Genomic DNA, 19,884 nt, shown 5'->3' on the forward strand with positions numbered 1-19,884 from the left:
ATTGGAAAAGGTACCCACCGGCATCAGAATACTGGCAACTTGGTGATAGGCTGGCAGGGAAATTCCCACGTGCTGATCGGCTGTAGTGGTTTGTGAATCGGACTCCAATACCTATGAGATACCTTGCAGACAATCAGGACCTCATATTCCAAGCGCCAAACCATCAGCGGCAAATTTAAAGATGCTCTGGAAGGAATAGACGCGAGCAGCCTTCAAGTCCCGCTTTTTAGGGGCCAAGTTCTGAAAATGGAACGTAGCGGTTGCGGCCAAATTGCATTCCAGGTCTTTTGTGAGTACCTCCCAGTCATTGGAAAGGACTTATACAAACATTGTTTGTTAACATTTCGTTCTAGGAATGTTTTGTTCGTTAGCCCAGATCCTAGTAAGTGCTTTTTCATTGCAAATTGTGATCCATTGCGTGTATATCTTTTTGTGGAATAAATTAAAATTATTTTAACGCCTTGTCTTGCTCAATCATATGATCCCGGTATAAAAGGTTTTAACAACCCTGGTCTCCCGTGGCACCCATCGGTAATGAATAGCCCCTAAGATGTTTGTTGAAACAGGATATCTTTGAAATTGAGTTTCTCCTTCCTGGAGATTAACCCCTTCTATTCTGGCTTGATGGTGCAGTGATCAAATAAACTTCACGTCGGTGGCGTCCGCATGAGGTCTGGTGCTAGTCAGCGGTGGTAGCTTCCATATCTCCGCAGCAGTCAAGGCACCAGATACGTTTGTATTATCTACGGCTATTCATAGCTTTCTTCTGGTATTCACTTCTTGCTATCCCAGGGCACTTCTTGCAACATAGCTGTATCATTGTATCTGATTTACCTAGCCTGTTACACTAGTGTGTTACTAATCACACTGAGCTGCTACTTGAGGTTGATGGCGGTATTTATATGGGTGTTATACATATTGTGCTCACCTTGTTTGTTTATCCATGATATATCCTGTACCTACATTGTATAACACTATTTACCATCCCGCTATTTGGTAGTGATTTTTGGAGGGCAACACTAGTGTGTGACAAGAGTGTTTGTTTCACTGAGAACCTAATATTGTCATTACTAGCCCGCACTACGATTCACCGCTCTGGCACCTCCCAGCTTGGGGAATATTTTATTCTAAATTTTAATTCACCTATACATACTATCACTTGTTTCGTCGTATTGATATCCTAATAAACATTTATTATGTTTACTTTTAACAGAATAGACGTCCTATCGCCATATAGCCCCGCTATTTGTGGGTGATTGGCACCAGTTAGGCTCCTTTTAGGATTACTATATCCTCCCTACTATTCATTATTGTTGCACCATGAGTGTGTGCTAAGAAGGAACTTGTGTGACCTCGGTCAACATCTTTTTGTATTTGATGGTGCAGTGCAATGAAAATGTAGAGGTTGTTTTTGTCATCAATGTAATCTGCAGCAATTTTTGAATAATCCAGTGGAATTCAAAAGGAACATTCTTTGGATGATTCAAGAAGGAATGATCTTAAATTGCTTCCTGGGATTGCAAAAAAATAAAATTATCAAGATAAACCATGGTACATGAAGCAGGATAGTGTCATTTTTGCAGACTGACATCAGTAATCAATACCATTTACTACTTTTAATAAATATATTACAAATGTTATTACTGCAAACAATGACAATTTGGTGTGAGAAAAACCAGAACTAAGACATTGGTTCTTTATCCTTCTCTTTATTTTATGAATATATTCCATTCATAGTATTTTCTGTTTATGTAATTTTATCAAGACAAGAATAACTGGAAACTACTTATCAGTGCCTGTTACTGTCCAGTAGATACTGTCAGATCTATTTTTATATAATTTATATGTTTAATCCCCCATTCTCAAACATATTATTTTCTCAATTTATGATAGAGCACACCTGTTAAATGCTCTGTTTCATATTAATGGAAAAATAAATTGCCTACTACCTGGATCTTATTTATTTTGTTTATAATCTATGCTGCTCTCATTTATATGTGGAAACAATGAAGGGTTCTTTGCATCAAAGTCAAATTAATTGAAAGAAGATTTTGTCTGAGCAGAATGTTAAACCATTGATTCTAAAATAACAGAAAAGTTTTTTTTCTACAACCAAAGAGAATCAATTGCAAACAAGATCAATGGACTTTCAGTTAAGAGGCTAGCATCATATTAGTTAGAATGTTTTTGTAGGGGGTTAGGGAACATGAAGGATTGCTTGTATAGCATTTGGAGGCAATGATTACATAAACTGATGGGAAATCAGCATACAGTATTCAACCTTACCATGAGAATCCTGAGTGTGATAAAGAATGTTGCCATGTCCTAGCTCATTTATTTCAGGACCCATGACAAAATAATGGCGTATTCAGGTTTTGGACATTACTCTGCTTTACATTCTTACAATTCAAAAATGAAAGAAAAAATATCATAATGCAATCTAGCACTACTTCTGCGAAATATATTCTTGTCAATAAATAAATTGATATTCTTCTATAGCATCTATTGATGCTTACAGATCAGGGATACGTTTTTGATGTGACACATTCATGGTCACATCTCAAACATAGCATCAAATGACGAAGCGGGGTCACATGATGTGATGTCACATGACCCCACTGCGTCATTTGATGCCGGTACAAAGGTAAGGGGGGCGTGAGCAGTGGAGGAGGGTATGCAGGGGGGCACAGCGCCAAATGTTTACGCACCCCTGCCTTAATAGATACTGTAAGAAAGAAAGAGGGTGGCAGAGACTGATCACGGCGTGAGAGAAACAAAACTGAAGGCAGGTAGACTGGTAATGATAAAAGCAACATTTTGAGAGCAAGTACAGTGTACAGTGATGTATATATTACATTTTGCAGGAAAAAATAAGGATTTGATCATTGCAATGTTTTGAGTAAAAAAAAAAGAAGGGAAAAAATATGACAATATCAATGCTTTTTTTCTGGCCAAGAAATATGGCATATTGTCATTTAATGTGACGAGTTATAAAAAGAAGAATTAAATATGATATATATCTGGTCAATAAGAAAGGTAGGAGAATTCAAAATTATTTGTGTGGGGTAAGATATTCCAAATGAAAAAAATAAGTCTGTAAAACTGTGTCAAATGCTACAGTACTATACATATTGTTTGAGGAGGACAAGGATGATACAGTGATCTTAAAACTTTATAATATATTTATAGCTACAGTATAAGTTTAGGTTTGGAGACATCCTTCCTCTTCAAAATTAGCCATAATTTCGAAAAATTAGTATCATAAGCTTCAAAATGTTTTAAAAATGGATTTGAATATGAAAGTGTAAAAAAGTTTAAAAAAATAAGATATTAATATGAAAGTGTAGCTCATTGTCTGTCATTCTGCTCATACACAAGATGTATGTAAAAGGATAGTATACACAGTATAAACATGATGTGCACTCTGTGTACAGTATGCAATGAGAGCAATCAATCATGCTGATGGGAAAGATTGCATAAACAATGTAGAATAGCACTCCAGATGTAACATAGTACCATAGGACCAACATGTCGGTCCTAATAAGTGATAGGTATATTGGAAGATAGGATTACTTGATAGACTAGGTTTAATAAAAATGATCTGTGTCAATTTTTGTAGATGTCAGAATTCCGTGTTCAAAGTTCTTCTATGTTATTGTTTTATGTTAAAATGACTGTGAGAATATGACTACTGTGAATTATTTTTAATGTTTTAAATCTTAACTTTTGTGTCCTGTCAGCTGGTGGGTTACTATCAAAAGCAAAAACTGTGACATTTAAGGATACTCACAAAGAAGTCAGCCATTTCAAGTCTGCTGATCTTTTCTTAAGAATGACAACATTGACAAGATAACATAGGTTGAAATCGATGGTGATATGTATTTTTTCATCCTCATCTACTACAGTATGTAACTACGAAACAATATACCACATTTTAATTTTGTATAAATAATTAACTATAAGCTACAACTTTTCATACATTCTCTAAAAAGTATTTTTACTTTTAAGAGTAGTGAACATACAAGTTCACTACATGACTATTAATATGTATACTGGTGATAAAGTAGATGTAATGGTAGTAAAAAAAAGCTGTGTGCTGTGCACACGCATAGTAAGTGAAACTTCTTTGTGTGTTGTCAGCAACATATAACGTAACAATAATATTATTACTGCTTAGAGCATGAGTAAATTTTGATTGGCGGGTGTGGACGGACGTTCACAGAGGTACACAATTAGGAGGCTTTATAAAGTGAAATTATAATAGGCTTTATTCTGCCTGTTCCTTTTCATTAGGAAAATTATCCAAACACAGGGGGGGGGGGGGGAACAAAGCTTCCATTCACTTGGGAGTAATTCTAGTGAAAACACTATGCAACCAATTCACATCTCCCTAGTCAAGCATTTCTCCCCAGCCCCAAACATAGCATGAAAATAAGCAGATATAAGCAGTCTCTTAATAATGAAAGTCTTATCTGTTTATCAGCTGTAGAGTAAGCTTCTCTGCTCTCCTGGAACCGCACTGAGCGTGCACAGAAAATCAGCATCCAGGTTTAGAAGTCTTATTTGGGCCTTGTGTCTTGAAAGCAGCTCTGCTAACTATGGCAGAGCTCAAAACAAGTGTGTCTCCAAGTTCAGCTCAGGTGTCAGCTAAAGAGTTCTCACTTCCTGTTTCAAAAGACAGGCTTTCTAAGCCATCTAATTCAGGCAGGTGGTGTTTAGTAATTAACTACAAGAGGTTAACCACCACACTGCTGGATTAAAGACACATTACTGAACAGGGATAAGTCCCCTGTTACAGCGGGGTCATGTTTTTTGAATGAGTCTGCTTAGAGCATGAGTAAATTTGATTGGTGGGGTCATGTTTATTGGCAGCAGTGCAGTGGCAGCAGTACCGGCATCATGGATGTTGAGCGGGTGGGTGGAGCAGCGCCGGCGGCTAGCGCTGCCGCCGCATGTCAGCGGGAGAGTGGGGGGAGCGGCGGCGGTCAATGCTGTTGAGCTGGTGGGGGGAGCGGCGCCAGCGGCTGGCACCGCCGCCGCATGTTAGCGGGCGTGTGGGGGGAGCGTGTCGCCGCCGCATGTCAGCGGCGTCTGAGGGTAGCCGCGGACGTTAGGAGAGCGTGATTTTTTGGTTATCAGAGAGGGTGGGTGCGGGTGGGAGAATGTCAGAGTTGGGGTCGGGCTGAGCCAGAACACAGATATCCAAAGGAACCGTCTGTCCAGTCAAGGCCCCACAGCTAGTAGCAAATAAGATATAAATGCGGAGCAGAAAAAAGACCTTTAGAAGATGCAGTGTTATGGACACTTGCAGACCCGCTTCCCATGTGGGGCCAGCGGCCGCAATTGCAGCAGCCCACGGATGGATCTCACACAGCTCACGAGAGTCCATCCCCTCTGTGTCTCCTGGTCTTGTGATACCTGAAAGGGTAATTACGCACTTCCTGCGCGACCACGATCCAGAAGTAACAAAGGAAAAATGATCGATATCAGTGCTGCTCCTTGGGATAACAGACTCACCAGGTAGGTAATAAAATCAATTTATTAAATCTACATAAAACAGATACTAGAACAAAACAAAAAAGACATCCTCCCACATGTTTCGGGCGAGTTTGCCCTTTCTCAAGGAGTATACTGTTTATACTTGCCCTTTCTCAAGGAGTATACTTCTCAAGGAGTATACTCCTTGAGAAAGGGCAAACTCGCCTGAAACATGTGGGAGTAGGTCTTTTTTGTTTTGTTCTAATATCTGTTTTATGTAGATTTAATAAATTGATTTTATTACCTACCTGGTGAGTCTGTTATCCCAAGGAGCAGCGCTGATATCGATTATTTTTTCTTTGAGCCAGAACACAGCCCGGCCTCAACTGACAGCACTTACTTCATGACGTCACATCCGTTTCATTTTCTGTCTCCACAATGCATTTTTGTCCCATTACGAATGAGGTGCCACTAAAGAAGTTTCACTTCAAAAAGCTTTGACATCCCCATCTTGCAATAGAATTCTTCTTTTTATATAGTAAATAAACATTTGTGCCATCACACACTTTATTTGGATTCCAGAAAAAGAAACAAGTGTCCCCTCATATACATACAATGATAAATACCAAAAGGGTAATTTCTTTCATTTTCTGCATTCTTCACAAAGGGGGTTAATGGCACCACACTAGTGCATAAGCAGAACTCAACAACAACAGAAGGGCATACTCAAAAAAGAACCCTCATCAGTGTCATGGGAGACCAGGTACTTTTTACTCCATTTATAGATTACTGGGATCATTCATTAGACAGAACAAGATAGTAAAAACAAATTGCGTTTATTTTGGTAAACCTACGTACAAGAAGAAATACACAAGGAACAGCTAAAATACACTTACTGGGGGCCTGGGGGAAAAATATAGTCTTTCCTAGGTGCAGGGAGCCCGCTTGGATGAGCTCACCCTGACCGGCATATACACAGTTCTCCTTGTCCTTTTTTCGGCTTCAATCCTTAGCCACGATGCTCCGTTCAAGTGTGATAACTTGGGCACAAAAGACAGGACTTAGGGCCTCATGCAGTAAGCGTTGATAAGGGAAATATGGCCATGTTATAGCCAAAATTGGGTTTGAGATTCAGTAAGCGCCGATAAGTGCTTCATATCGCCAGGTTTCGGAGCCGATAATTTGGTTATGGCCAGTCGCCTGCCGATAAGCCTGTTTTCGACACTGATCGCCACTTTTTTAAATCGGCTGGATTCAACAAAAAAAAACAGCTTATCGGGGCTGATCGGCACTACGAAATTGAGATGTTATGGCCGATTTCTCCCGCCAACTAAAGTTGGCATTTTGGACGGGAGAACGATCGCTAAGGCTGCCGGAACGGCACTTAGAAAAAAAAAATCTTCTGTACATCAATGGAAGTCAATGGAGCGGGGACGTATAACAGTATAGTACTGTTTACGTTTCATTGCTCACAATACAAGGGGGATTTGCATTACAGTGTGGGGGCATTCCCTGCATTGTGTCACAGCTGATGTGTCTTATTTGCATAACATTCGACTTTTACATGTTTTCAGCATTTGCGGGTCACATTACTCATCATGTGATGATGTGGCAAGGGAAAATACTATACTACACTCTTAAAGGAGAACCTCACATCATATCACACATTTTACTCAACTCAGCGACAATTATTTACATGATGTTACACATTTCACACATGTCACACATACACAGTATATTCATCTTCCTTTACATTACACAATGCTTGTAATGTGACACGCATCTTTAAACGTTCATGTACATCTGTCTTCTCATGTTTACATATACTTTTGGGTCCTCCCTATTTTCATGACGTCACTTATTGGACGCTCAATCACATTGCATGTTTACATTGTAACCGTTGCATTACAAGCACTTCAACCTAACTTATACACACATGTACAGTAATTCATCATTGGGACACCTTGTAAACTCATTCTATACCAACTATCCTCCTTACACAAATGCATGCATATGCACACGACTATTCATTGTTGCCAACATGTCACAATAACATGGATAATTACACATGTTACACAAAACTTTTCCCACGTCAATCTCAGCCTTTTTGTCTCATTACATGACTGACTCTTGCGTTCACAAGTGTTACATGCATTGCACATGCAACTATTTATTTGCAAGCAATCTTTGTACAAAGCTTCACGTCACATCATTGCCAAATATCATCATTCCCTGCAGAATACACACAACAAATACTTAGAACAACAAGTGCACACAGCTTGCCACAGAAGTACTTTATTATGTTAATGTAACACCTTGCATTTTACTATGTCACCTGACATCATCACATACCTATTTAAAGGACGCACATTACCTGCTCATTCACAGCTACTCATTTCAAAATGTTGCGAATGTTTAGGAGACGCAGGAACATTCTTTTCTATGACATGCTTGCTGATCAAGAGAATGATATAGGGCAAGGTAGGGACACACCGAGGGACAGTGACAGTGACGCGGATACGACAGGGACAGGGAGAGGGACAGGCCGAGGGACAGGTAGAGGGACAGGAGATCAGAGGAGAAGACAGAGGAGACAACTTGTGCCTCGTCCGCGTCTGTACAGGGAGAGAACCCTGTTAGATGGGATGAGTGAGGAGGAGATTGTAAGTCGCTATCGTTTGAGTTCAGCAGCAATCTTAGCTCTTTATGAGGAGATAAGGGGGGATTTAGATTTTTTCACAGCCAGAGGTCGTGCAGTCCCTGGGCTTGTTAAAATGCTGTGCTCATTACATTATCTTGCTTCCGCGTCATACCAGACAACTGTGGGCATAGTGGGCGGGGTCTCGCAATCTACATTCTCGCGGGCCTTGACCCAGTTTCTCTATGCACTCAATAGACGCGCTAGGAATTATATTCATTTTCCTACAGAGGCAACAGAGTGGCTGGAAGTCAGGACTGGCTTTTATAATATAGCAGGGATACCATCTGTGCTGGGTGCAATCGATTGCACACATGTTGCTTTGATTGCACCTAGTCAGAGTGAGCATGTGTACCGCAATCGGAAGCACTACCATTCACTCAATGTACAGGTGGTATGTGATGCCACGATGAGGATAATGCATGTGGTACCCAAGTTCCCTGGTTCCAGTCACGATTCCTCTATCCTGAGGAACTCTTCAGTCTTCCATGCGTTCGAAGAGGGACATTTTGAACCTGGTTGGCTGCTGGGTGAGTACATATTTACATGTTCTAACACAAAACACATGTTGATTTAGGAATGTTGGCATTGTACAATTTGATCACTAATGTCAGCTTATGTGTGCTCCATTCATTATAGGTGACTCAGGATACGGAATTAGGCCGTGGCTCTTGACTCCGGTGCTAAACCCTCAAACTGAAGCAGAGGACAGGTACAATGCAGCCCATATATCTACAAGATCTGTTATAGAGAGGACATTTGGCCTACTCAAGACCAGGTTTAGGTGTCTGGACAGAACTGGTGGGGCTCTTCTATACAAGCCTCAAAAAGTGTCTGATATTATCCTTGCCTGTTGCATTTTGCACAATGTTGCACTCAGGCACAATGTACAGTCAGACCTAGCTGAGGCTTTGGTAGACGAGCATCCCACCCATGTAGCTGCTGAAAATGAACAAACAGCCAGTGGTGGCCAGACACGACAGAATCTCATCAATTCATTTTTTTCTTGTAAGTACAAACTCATATGTTCCTAGTACTACTTTTATAGTTTAATTATGTTATATTAACAATAATGTTTCTTTATATAACCTTCTGTTAGGACACAGATGAATATGGGTTGCACACCTTTCTTTTCTCTGCTGTGTGCACAAAGGGATGTGGCACCGGTATGTTATTGTTGCACAGGTTATATAATCCCTCTTCAATTGTACTTTAGTTGTGTGTATGTGAATACAACTTGGGTAACAAAGCAATAATATTTTAGCATTGTGTTATTCCTTATGCTAAGACAAAACACATATTATGCCCATAATCATTCATGCTTCTAGTATGCTTACATACAATGTTATTGGTGCAGTGTAACATGTACATCCAGATGATGTGTACACCAGGCTGATTTACATTTTGAATGTCATGAAATATACATGGTGTTGTACATTTAACACCAAATACACACTTTGCTGTGTTGTTTACGGTACTGAAGATGGCATGTCAATGTTTGCAATTTATATATTGTTCCTTTGCATTATAGGTATATCTCCAGTATGACTGATCATGGTATGTATATTTGCTGACATCTCTCATAAGATGTGGCTACCTCAATCTTCCTATAATTATTGGAACTAAAAACCCAACATATTGGTTTAAACACAAATGTTACATATATGTACTTTCTGTATCATGTATATGCATTTAGCTACTCTTGAGCTTTCATGTGCATTGTATTACAAAATGATTACTCACATTTCATCACATTTTATGTATGTTTCCTTATAATTTCCATTAATGTAATATAGAGGTGGTTGGAGAAAAGGGGATAACTGTACTTATTTGTTTACTTACGGGAGCACATTCATCACTAGCATAGACACACTTTTTAAGACAACTGTTTGTGTCTCTATCAATTGGTGTAGGATCCATGTATAACACCGACAAATGATAACACCAGCTTTATTATGGTAGCTTATATCATCATATTGACTATACTATGTATTTCTAAACGATTAATAAACACAGTAAACTATAGTTAGTTAGGTTAATGAAATATACACAGAAACGTACTTCATAACATGATGGTGATGTCATATTCAGAACATCATGCATTGGAGGGGACCATAACATCTGGCCAGTAACATTATTTGCTACAGTCCCAAACCATTTTATCTACATACCCATGTAACAAGAGATTTTAAAAATAAATGGCTACTTGGTTGTAAGTGTCCTTTACATTGGGAGAAGGAGTGGCTCACTGAGTAAAGACACACACTGGCACTGATAGTTTGAAGCAGGGGAGTCTGGTTCAATTCCCGGTGTGGGCTCCTTGTGACCTTGGCCAAGTCACTTTATCTCCCTTTGCCTCATGCGGCAAAAAAACATTTGTACGTTCCACGGGCCAGGGACCTCAGGCTGAAACATGTGTCTGTAAATCGCTGCGTACAACTAGCAGCCCTATACATGAACATGCTCATATTATTATTATTATTGTTACATAGTTTCGACAGTCATACGTTCCATTACATATTAGAATACACAAATGTGTTAGCAGAGTGGGAATGGTTGTTATATATAAAACACACCATGTCATAAAATGTTAGTAGTCATTAAAGAACACTCAATAAAAATTCATGAGGCACTCTTTTGCAACATCATTATGTTAATTAAGTGCTTATGCAATATAGGCATAAGGGTATCACATTTTTAATTGTTTGTTAATAAGCGCTGCAAGCAATATAAAATTAGTTCCATATGTAGTATAGTAGTCGGTGGCTCCTCCTCACAATCATCTCATATAAAGGTAGACTCTTCTGAAATCATACATTGATCCGATTGTATCTTCCCCGACATCTCTGAAATACAGCAAACACATGATGGTCAAAGATGGCACCTTACTAGATATGCATCCGTGACAACGCGTTACGCAGCTCTATATGATTGTGTAGATACACACGTCACTCACTTATATGTTAGAAGTAAAACTGTTCATCAGTATGTAATGTTTCTTTAAATTTGTAGCAGGCATAACTATGTATAAGAAGTGAACGTTGCCTGTATACTGAAAGATGTGCGCGCACATCTTTGTGTGCGCACGCACTTCACGCTTGGCTCCACTAACTGTTAGCGCATGCGCAAAACAAAGCGTACGTTGTGCGTTCAATACATGTTGAAAATACCAGTAAACATAACATCTTTATTTCAAATACAATGAAGACGAAACTACATTCGTTCTAAACGAGTACATCTGTATTCTTTTTAAACAGACGTGTTTGAACAGAAAGCACGGCCGATAACACAATGCGCAAATGCAATACGTGTGACGTCATGTTAAGCCAGCGTGAAACGCACGCTAACACTCCTCCCTCTCAATTAACATTCGGCTAACGCCCAGGGTACGCCTACAAACACTGAGCCGCACGCATCACACACTGCAGTTACCGTTACTATAACAAAACATGACAGCCAATAGGCTTTGAGGCGCGCACGTCGCTTGGGGGCGGGACTTACATCACTAATCCTTTTTAAGGACGCCTTGGCCCATGACAAGGGTCCCACGTCATACGTGGTGGACCCGGTTTTCAATGTTGTAGATGTTGCATGATAACAAAACAGGTATGTGTTAGAGTAATGGTAAAATGTTGCTAATATGTTTAAAGGGATAGGAAAGTACGTATATTTATTCCGTCAGCAATGTGTACTACTCTTTCAGGTCCTACTATATTGTATTAGGAAACAATTTGTTTGTGATCGCTACATGTTATGCAGTCTGCAATGTTACGCTGTATCCACGCATTGAAAGTGAAAATGGTGGTTACAAAAAAAAAAAAAATTTAAACGCAGAGTCAACGCATAACGATTGTTATATTTACCATTCTTCTAGAATTAACTCTTCGCCTGGCTGCAACTGGTCGCTCCAGAAATGCAAGCCATTTTCATCCACGCTTAACCCAACCGCTGAATCCAGTATGGCACATATCTCCTCCAGGATGCGCTCATAGGAATCGCCACTGCTTTCTTCAAATAATTGGTCGGGAGGTAGGTTCATTTCTTCCGGTTCCCATTCCAATGCATTTTCAGCTGAAAGGCTTGGTACATAATCATAGTACTTTTGTTCTTGTACAATGTGGGTTTCAGGAATGGAGGCTGCAGATATTGCAGCACGTATCGATTCAAACGGATCAGTAGTAGCAGATACATTGCTATTGCCATTAGGAATAAATATGCCTTTCACGACAATATAAGTGCCGTCTTTCAGGATAAATTGTTTTTCCGGGGCAATCTTCCAGAAACCATAGGTGTGTTGTAGCTTATCCTGGTCACGTTCAAAAAAGTCATTACTTGATAAAGTGAATCTTATTGAGGAATTAAAATTCCGTGCATGCTTACGGTCTTGGTAATAAGGATATTTTGCTCGAATGAAATCATCGATTTGGCGTGTGCTTGCTTTCTGTCCGCGACTGTTCAAGATGGCTTCACAGATCATGTACTTATACCCTAAAATGGGATTAATATTGTTAACGAATTCATCAGCCATGTCTGAGTAGCACAAAAGCTGTGTGCAGGTCTGTGTTATTTGCTCATCAAAATGAATGTGCTGAATGGCTAACAAACTCCTGTTTTTCCTTGTCAAGGTCAACAAAAGTAACTACTTTGACTCCTTATTTGAAACGCCAATTGGATTTGTTTGTCTAATTGGGTTAACAGTTGTGGTTCGTGATATGGGACTGTGGGAGAAACATTTCTCCTTCTTTTATCTCGTTTGTGAAAAACATCCCTAGACTGTGAATGCGTTCACATAGTGTTTTTTTGAAAACTAACAAAGACCAGTGTGTGAAAATATTTCTTAGCCAGGCATATCAGTAAAAACACACCTGCAAAAAGAAATGTTTTTTCCCCGCTTACATTTCTGTGTGTATGTGAAAGTCTGGTTAACTCCCTGTCTGCATGAGTTTAAATACGTGTGTATATATATATATATATATATATATATATATATATATATATATATAAATATATCTCTTATAAAAATATATATATATTTATATATAATATTTTATTTTTTTTTATATTGCAGGAGTACACACAACATTGATGGCATTAAGTATACCTTGTATGAAACCTATTTAAATGGTGAGAAACATGATTGAATTAAGTAATAAACATTTGTTTAAGCACAATACTGTTAGAGTCTCATACTTAGGATATTTCTCAAACATTAGGCCTGTATTATTAAAATAGTGTTTTCACAAGGAAGCATGAAGTGTATTAGTTTGTGTATACCAGTTTATATAGTACTATATATATATATATATACACACATATACATATATATATACACACTCACACACTCACACTCACACTCACTCAGTGTGTGTGTGTGTGTGTGTATATATATATTATTATACATTCTGAGATGTTATAGAAACGAACACACAACTGATTAAAGGACAAAATTACAATGGCCAAGCAAGGCAAAGGTAAGTAATAATTTACACATAATCCTGCTGTACACGTACAAGAAAGATGTTTGCACTTACTTAGGTGTTTTAATAATTGCATGTGACTAATATGCATATGCAATTCTTACATCAATTAACACACCCAAATGCAATGTTTTGCTGCAAAGTCAATGGCAGCTTCTCTAAACTTAGCAACTGGCTCCTGGTGGACCATTACTGAACAGACGATTACAACATAAATATTTATAACACAATTAATTATGAGTGTTAACATTTCCAAAACTTCACGTGTACAAGAACATAGTTGAAAGTTTGGAAACAACACAGTCTTCAGCATACATACAATAGTAATTAGATAATCTGAAGTCAACAAAACAAGGCCAAAGACATATTTTCTGAATTATAACATTTATTTTTTTTGTTCCTTTTGCGAGCGAGTAACAGGCCTGCTTGTTGTCTCTTGAATTTTCCTTTTTCTTTTGCCACCAACTTTAGGCACAACAGAGCCACTTTGAGTGGCCTCTGGCACTTCACGGGCAGGGCTTGTGGCCAGTGACTGTTCACCTACGGGGCTTGTGGCCAGTGACTCACCTACAGGGCTTGTGGCCAGTGACTCACCTACAGGGCTTTTGGGCAGCGATTCACCTACAGGGCTTTTGGGCAGCGATTCACCTACAGGGCTTTTGGGCAGCGATTCACCTACAGGGCTTTTGGGCAGCGATTCACCTACAGGGCTTTTGGGCAGCGACTCACCTACAGGGCTTTTGGGCAGCGATTCACCTACAGGGCTTTTGGGCAGCGACTCACCTACAGGGCTTTTGGGTAGTGACTGTTCACGGACAGGGCTTGTGCCCAGTGACACATGTGAGCAAGTTGGTAGACACTGCACAAGTGATGGTTGGTCTGTTTCATGTGTGTCTTGTTTTGTTTTTGTCGCCTCCTTTGTAGGTGTCTGCTGCTGAATTTGTACAGATGGCAGCGGTAGGATGTCATCAGGAACCTGCACAGCAATGTCTGCTACTTGACCGGTAACATTTGGGCCTGGTGAATGAATATCAGATGAATGTGGTGAAAACTGACCTGCATGAACAGATCCTGGCTGGGAGGTGTTGAATTGTGGTACATTAGTCATTCTCCAGTAATTAGCTTGTGTTTGCTGAACAACTAATGCTTCGAATGAGGTGTTGATTTTTTGCAACTGTTTAGGCACTTCAATGAAGACTCTGTGGAGATGTGCCAATTGTGATACTGTTTCTTCCTGCAGTCCAATCATCCTTTCCAGCACTGTCATCATGTCTGAATGGCGACGATTTTCTGCGTCCACTATTTTTCCCTCTGAAGCTACAATTGCATCGTATGTGGAAGTTGATGGACGATTTGGCGGTACAACAGTTTCTATTGGCACCTCTTCATGGTCACATGATTGTATTTCAGTCTCTTCTGTGGCGTCATCCTCATCATACTCATCATCCTCATCACCATGATGTTCTAAAAAGAAATGTACACATTATTAAATGGCATGTTAATGTATGCTGTGTTACTATGTAATTGTACTGTGTCCTAAGTAACACCTAACATGTTAGCATACGTTTTATAACCTCATTAAAAACTACCTTGACTTACGAATAATGTTTGGACTCAGTATGAAATATGAATGAAGGAAAAGTTGCTCTAAACTCAGAAGTCCTACATGATAATTAACATCACTAACACAATACATGTTGCCTTACACTTAATTTTCACTGACACTAAGTAATCCTATTTAAAGAAGATGTGCAAAACAAATAATGCACATGACAACATAACATATAGAAGAGCACATATTATATGGCCAGCAAATGATACACTCACCTTCTAGTAGTGTTGAGCTGGCTGACCCAGGTGAAGACACTTGTTCCATCTCAGGTGACACATGTCCTCCAGGGGCAACTATATATAACAATAACATAAGTTTTACATTTACATGTGTAAATATTGAACAAACACTTATTGTATGTTCTGTATTTATGATTAACTAACAACATCAGTTCCTTAACCGAAAATGTGTGTGAAAGTGAACATAAATAGTTGTAATAACACTGTACATGCCTGTGTACTTAGAATTTTTGAGTTCCCTAACATACAACATACTATGTTTCTGCAGTAATGCGTGAGGATAAATAGATTAAATGAGTACATAAAAATCATATGTTGTGTAGTGATATCAGTATCATAATGTACATAACTATCATGAGATGACCATTCACAATGGTTATCATGAAGGTGGTCATATTGCAAAAAGTGTTGTTTTTGGTAGAGGATATGTGTGGTACATTAATCGAAGATGTGGCACACCTGAATGTGGCTGTGACTCAACAAGACAACACATGCAGTGTGTGATAATGTGTCTTTCATAGTAGTTCAACTATAGATATGAGTGAACTAATGTGTGACGTACGCTTTGATAAGTAATGAGTTGTTGGGGCATTTAGTAGCTAGAGTTAAGCTTTCAAATGAGTGTGATTAACTTCAGTTGTGCTATTCAGGTTGTAAGAAAGGTATTCCCTTCCCCAAAAAGCCTAATCAGCCACACCTTTCAATGACTTGAAACAGGTGCAAATGGTGTGAACTAAGTTGACCGTGAAATGAGGCTGTAATTAGTGTGTGTGCTGAACCCCACCCCCTCTGTTGAAGTGTATGCTGTGATGAGATATTAATTGCAGCTGCTTTAACACAATGGTAGATGAGCTAAGTAGTCATCTGCAGTGTTTAAGTTATGAAAACAATGACATAACATATGATACGTGTGCCTCATTATGCTGTCTGTATATGACATAAAGCAAAAATGGACCTTTTCATAAGCAACTATAGATGTGTTAGTGCCAGTGATGTTTGTAGGCCGTTACATGCAATTTCTTTGATGCATGCTTAAAATAGGCAGTAATGTCATGTTTGTCGGAGTAAAATCAATAAAATACACAATAATATGATACATATTTCTGTTCTGTACCTGTAGCTACTAATAATTTCTCATGAACATGTGTTACACATGTGTACTACCCTGTTGTTCCCCATCTTCGCCCACCATCAATTGCTTCCACTGCAGCTATGCATTTTGGGAATTCACATGTAAATGAGCACGCAATGGCACGTGCTATATTAGTTACTGCTTTTAGTAGGACTACTACATATATGTCTATTTTGAGATATATATATACAGAATCAGACATATACATATATAGATGCAGGTATGCTTATATTGTGAAGACAGTATAAAAAGCAGTGTAAATATGCAAAATAACTGTAAGCAACGACACGCCTAGTACAGTAATATTTATCACCTGCTGGAAATTGTGACGGATAAATTCCAATGTCACGGTCACCAGCCAAGCCTTCCACGACGACGGTAAGTAATTTTGGCCGAAGCAGCTCCTCCAATGGAGTCAATATGAGACGTTGTGGTGTGGGCCCACCTCCAGTGCCAGTAGCATGCACGCGTTGGTCTTGTATTTTCTTTTTCAATTTGGACCTAATATCATCAAATCTTTTCCGACAATGATACTTGTCCCTGACACTATTCCCACAGGCATTGACACCAATGACTATTGTGTCCCACATTTCTTTTTTGCTTGCTGCACTTGTCCGCCCTTGAAAAACATATAAAAGATATGAGGTAAATTAATAATAATATAAGCACCAGTTTCCTACACTGCTAGCTGTTCCAAGAGATAGCAAACATGCTGTTTTATGTGTAATATGTGCAGCACATGAGCATTCACTACTAAACCTATACATGTAAGCAAGGTTGCATTCATATTGTATGCAGTTCTGGCAAATTGACCGCCTGTGTTTATTTGTCCTTGTAAGGCATGATAAAAAGCTGTGTTTCCACACTAATGAACATAGAAAGATATTGTGTACCCATATTTGCATATGAACAAAACTCAGATGACCTAGGATCACATGTATTTGAATAATAAATGTAAAGTTACACTTACCTACTAAATGTCCATAGAGACTGTCATAGTGCTCCAGAATGCCAGTGACAAGAGCCCTATTTTCCTGGTCATTGAAGCGAGGATTACGTGGCTTCTCCACACGTTTTTTCCGAGCAGGTTTAGGGTCAGAGCTTGGCTGGTGCTGACTGGACTCTCCTTCTTCCAATGGAAGAGCCTCCAAAAGCTGGCCACCAGCAAGCACGCCACCACCAGACACCCCATCAGCAACTGCGCCACCAGCAGCACTCCCAGCACCAGCACCAGCACTCCCACTCCTAGCACCAGCACTCCCACTCCTAGCACCAGCACTCACACTCCTAGCACCAGCACTCACACTCCTAGCACCAGCACTCCCAGCACCAGCACTCCCACTCACAGCAACAGCACTCCCACTCCCAGCACCAGCACTCCCACTCACAGCAACAGCACTCCCACTCCCAACAACAGCACTCCCACTCCCAACAACAGCACTCCCACTCCCAGCAACACCACTCGCAGCACCAGCACTCCCACTCCCAACAACAGCACTCCCACTCCCAGCAACACCACTCGGTGCACCAGCAACATCACTCCCCTGAACAGAACGTTCACTCCGACGCGTACTCGCACGAGTAGCACTCCCACTCCCACCAGCATCACTCTTCCCACGCTTTGCGGGCATACTTCCAGCACTCACAAAAAACAGACAAGAAATGTACAGGCAATCACACGACCCACTTCCACATATAAAACAAGACAAAGATGTAAACAAAACAACAAAGGACAAAGCTCACCCAATACACAACAAGTCTCTCAGTCAATATGCAAATCTTCAATCGTCCAGCTCTGTGCGTCTCTCTCTCTCTCTCACTCCCAACAACACAGAGAATGATTAGCAGTACACGTTGCCTTTAAATATGGCGCGCAATCAAAAACATGCTTGTTTCGCCTGATTCAGCAAGATTTGTGATTGTGCAACCTAACAGCACCCCGCCACGCACGCCGATACACCTGTGTGTGATCGGCTCATCATCGTGAGAGTGGGCGGATTTGTTTTCTGGTTGATTTTGAATGTATTCGGCACTTACTGCATACGGAGAGGGAAAAACGCCAATAACATGACTAATCGATAAGCTTGCCGATTTCACATAATCGTCGCTTACTGCATGAGGCCCTTAGTCTCTGCGAGGAAAACTTTTCATGCTAACAATTGAAGCTGGTCCCTCTGCTATTTCGAACAAAGCAACTTTGAAAAGCCCTCCGAGCTTCATCGACTCACCTCATTGGTTTGCTCTCTTGGTCAGCACCTTACATACACTATGCTGGGCTATTCCCAGAACTGAAGTGAAAGGAGTGTCATGCTGTGCTCACCACAACAAGACGAGGCCCCGGGACTGAGGTGGGAATAGATATATAATGCCATCGGCAGGCACGGGGGCAAGTCTGGAGTGTAGATGAGTAGAGATCGCAGGGTCTTGGGGCTGAGAGGTCAGAGTCATCATTATACTTGCCAAGGTCAGTGCTGTAGAGGTCCCGAACGTAGAGGGTACTTGTTGCCAAGGTCGGAGCTGGAGATGGTAGAGTGGTCGCGGTACGGATGCCGAGGTCAGGGTTGGAGAGTAGCAGAGGGTCAGAGAAGTCGAGGTCAGTAATCTAGAGATCAGGTAGTCCAAAAACAAGCTGATTAGTACACAGGTAGGAAACAGCAGGACAAAACAGGACGTCTGGAACACAGGAGAGGTAAGCACAGAGAACAAGAATCTTTGTTCAGTCAAAGCGCCAGCGGCACAGCTGAGCATAAAAAGGCAGAAGGAGACAATCCTCTTGGGTGGTGGAGCAGAGGTGCGGCCTCCACGGAGGCAGTGATAGGCTGGAAGTAAAAGCCAGGTGAAGGTGTTATGGGCTAATGCAAAACGTAATATATCAAAAGTGGCGCTCTATTATAAGCTTTAAACACGTGTTAATCCAATATTAATCTATAAACCATAAATTAAATAAATATAGGTGATACAAACAAATCCTTTGAATGCTGCTGTGACCCTGTGCAGGACTGCTCTCTCAATCCCAGGTGAATATGGCGACGTGGTGATCAAAGGGAAGCGCAAACATGTGGAGATATAAAAAATAAAACTGATGGTGCAGTATTGTGACAAATGGATAAGTATTCTTCTTTAGGTCTGCTGGTAATTATACTCACAAATGTGAGGATGATACTGTGTACATAAAGGTATCTTTGGGTGTATCTCTGCAGTGATGATAAGCTGACTGGAACCTCGGTGTGGGAATGTATTCCTTAAAT

General features: G+C 40.2%; 1 protein-coding gene across 1 annotated transcript; it reads right to left on the reverse strand.

Annotated features, from left to right (window-relative positions):
* Positions 1–13,945: 13,945 nt before the first annotated feature.
* Positions 13,946–17,319, reverse strand: LOC142471106 (uncharacterized). Its single transcript, XM_075577905.1, has 3 exons — positions 16,950–17,319; positions 15,481–15,558; positions 13,946–15,117 (listed from the first exon to the last, which is right to left on the reverse strand). Exons 1-3 carry the CDS (start codon positions 17,224–17,226, stop codon positions 14,039–14,041), a joined length of 1,434 nt encoding a protein of 477 aa, XP_075434020.1. The 5' UTR covers positions 17,227–17,319; the 3' UTR covers positions 13,946–14,038.
* Positions 17,320–19,884: the final 2,565 nt, after the last annotated feature.

Source organism: Ascaphus truei, chromosome 1, assembly GCF_040206685.1.
Source record: "Ascaphus truei isolate aAscTru1 chromosome 1, aAscTru1.hap1, whole genome shotgun sequence".
In the NCBI taxonomy this organism is placed as follows: Eukaryota; Metazoa; Chordata; class Amphibia; order Anura; family Ascaphidae; genus Ascaphus; species Ascaphus truei.

Bases quoted from the DNA above. Each gene is read 5' to 3' on its own strand.
- LOC142471106 (XM_075577905.1), bottom strand. From the start codon at position 17,226: ATGTGGGACACAATAGTCATTGGTGTCAATGCCTGTGGGAATAGTGTC. The intron at 15,559-16,949 runs GTGATAAATATT...TGTTATATATAG, and splicing joins TCCGTCACAATTTCCAGCAG to TTGCCCCTGGAGGACATGTG. The intron at 15,118-15,480 runs GTGAGTGTATCA...ATTTCTTTTTAG, and splicing joins CAGCTCAACACTACTAGAAG to AACATCATGGTGATGAGGAT.